At 28.6% G+C, this 562-nt stretch overlaps 1 protein-coding gene across 1 annotated transcript in view; it reads right to left on the bottom strand.

The window, feature by feature from the left end:
• Positions 1-261: 261 nt before the first annotated feature.
• Positions 262-562, bottom strand: part of LOC110018645 (7-deoxyloganetin glucosyltransferase-like) — a 2,174-nt gene continuing 1,873 nt past the window's right edge. The window contains exon 3 of the mRNA XM_020716016.1: positions 262-291. Within this exon, the coding sequence (XP_020571675.1) occupies positions 262-291 (30 nt within the window). The remainder of the gene's footprint in view (positions 292-562) is intronic.

Raw genomic sequence — 562 nt, 5'->3', positions numbered from 1 at the left:
AGATATTCATATCAAATCTTATATTGAATAGCCATCAGAAAAATTTTATATAAGCTCTTATCCAGGTATTCTCAGCAAACGTCAAGGCTTGATATGTAATGCAACTGGCTAGGAAGAAAATACCATTATGAATAATAGCTCTAAATATATTTCTTAGAAATATGATAATTGAAGAATAGATAATACTGGATTTCATCTGCATCATTACAAATAGAACTTTTTCTTTCAATAGAATACCCTTTCCCAATAAGCTTGTCTATATTACTCAACCCCTAACAATTTGCTTTCCAACTAAAAGTAGCATATTTAATATAACATTTAAATCAAATGAATTGTGTCAACTAACATCATCTACATTATTGTTCCACTTCGAATATATTTTTTTTTATTAAGACCATTCTTTTCAAACTAGTTTAAGGTTAAACCATCCATATGAATAGTAACATTACTAATGGAACTTAGACAATCCATACTTCATTGGCAAGTTGGATCGGGAAAGTTTCAATTATTATTTTGAATGATGTCGGCCACTCTAGAATTATTGGGAATTTAAGTAAAGCAA

This window comes from Phalaenopsis equestris, unplaced genomic scaffold, assembly GCF_001263595.1.
Source record: "Phalaenopsis equestris unplaced genomic scaffold, ASM126359v1 Scaffold000002, whole genome shotgun sequence".
NCBI lineage: Eukaryota > Viridiplantae > Streptophyta > Magnoliopsida > Asparagales > Orchidaceae > Phalaenopsis > Phalaenopsis equestris.
The sequence above is the reverse complement of the archived record's forward strand: the minus strand, read 5'-3'. Positions and strand labels throughout refer to the sequence as shown.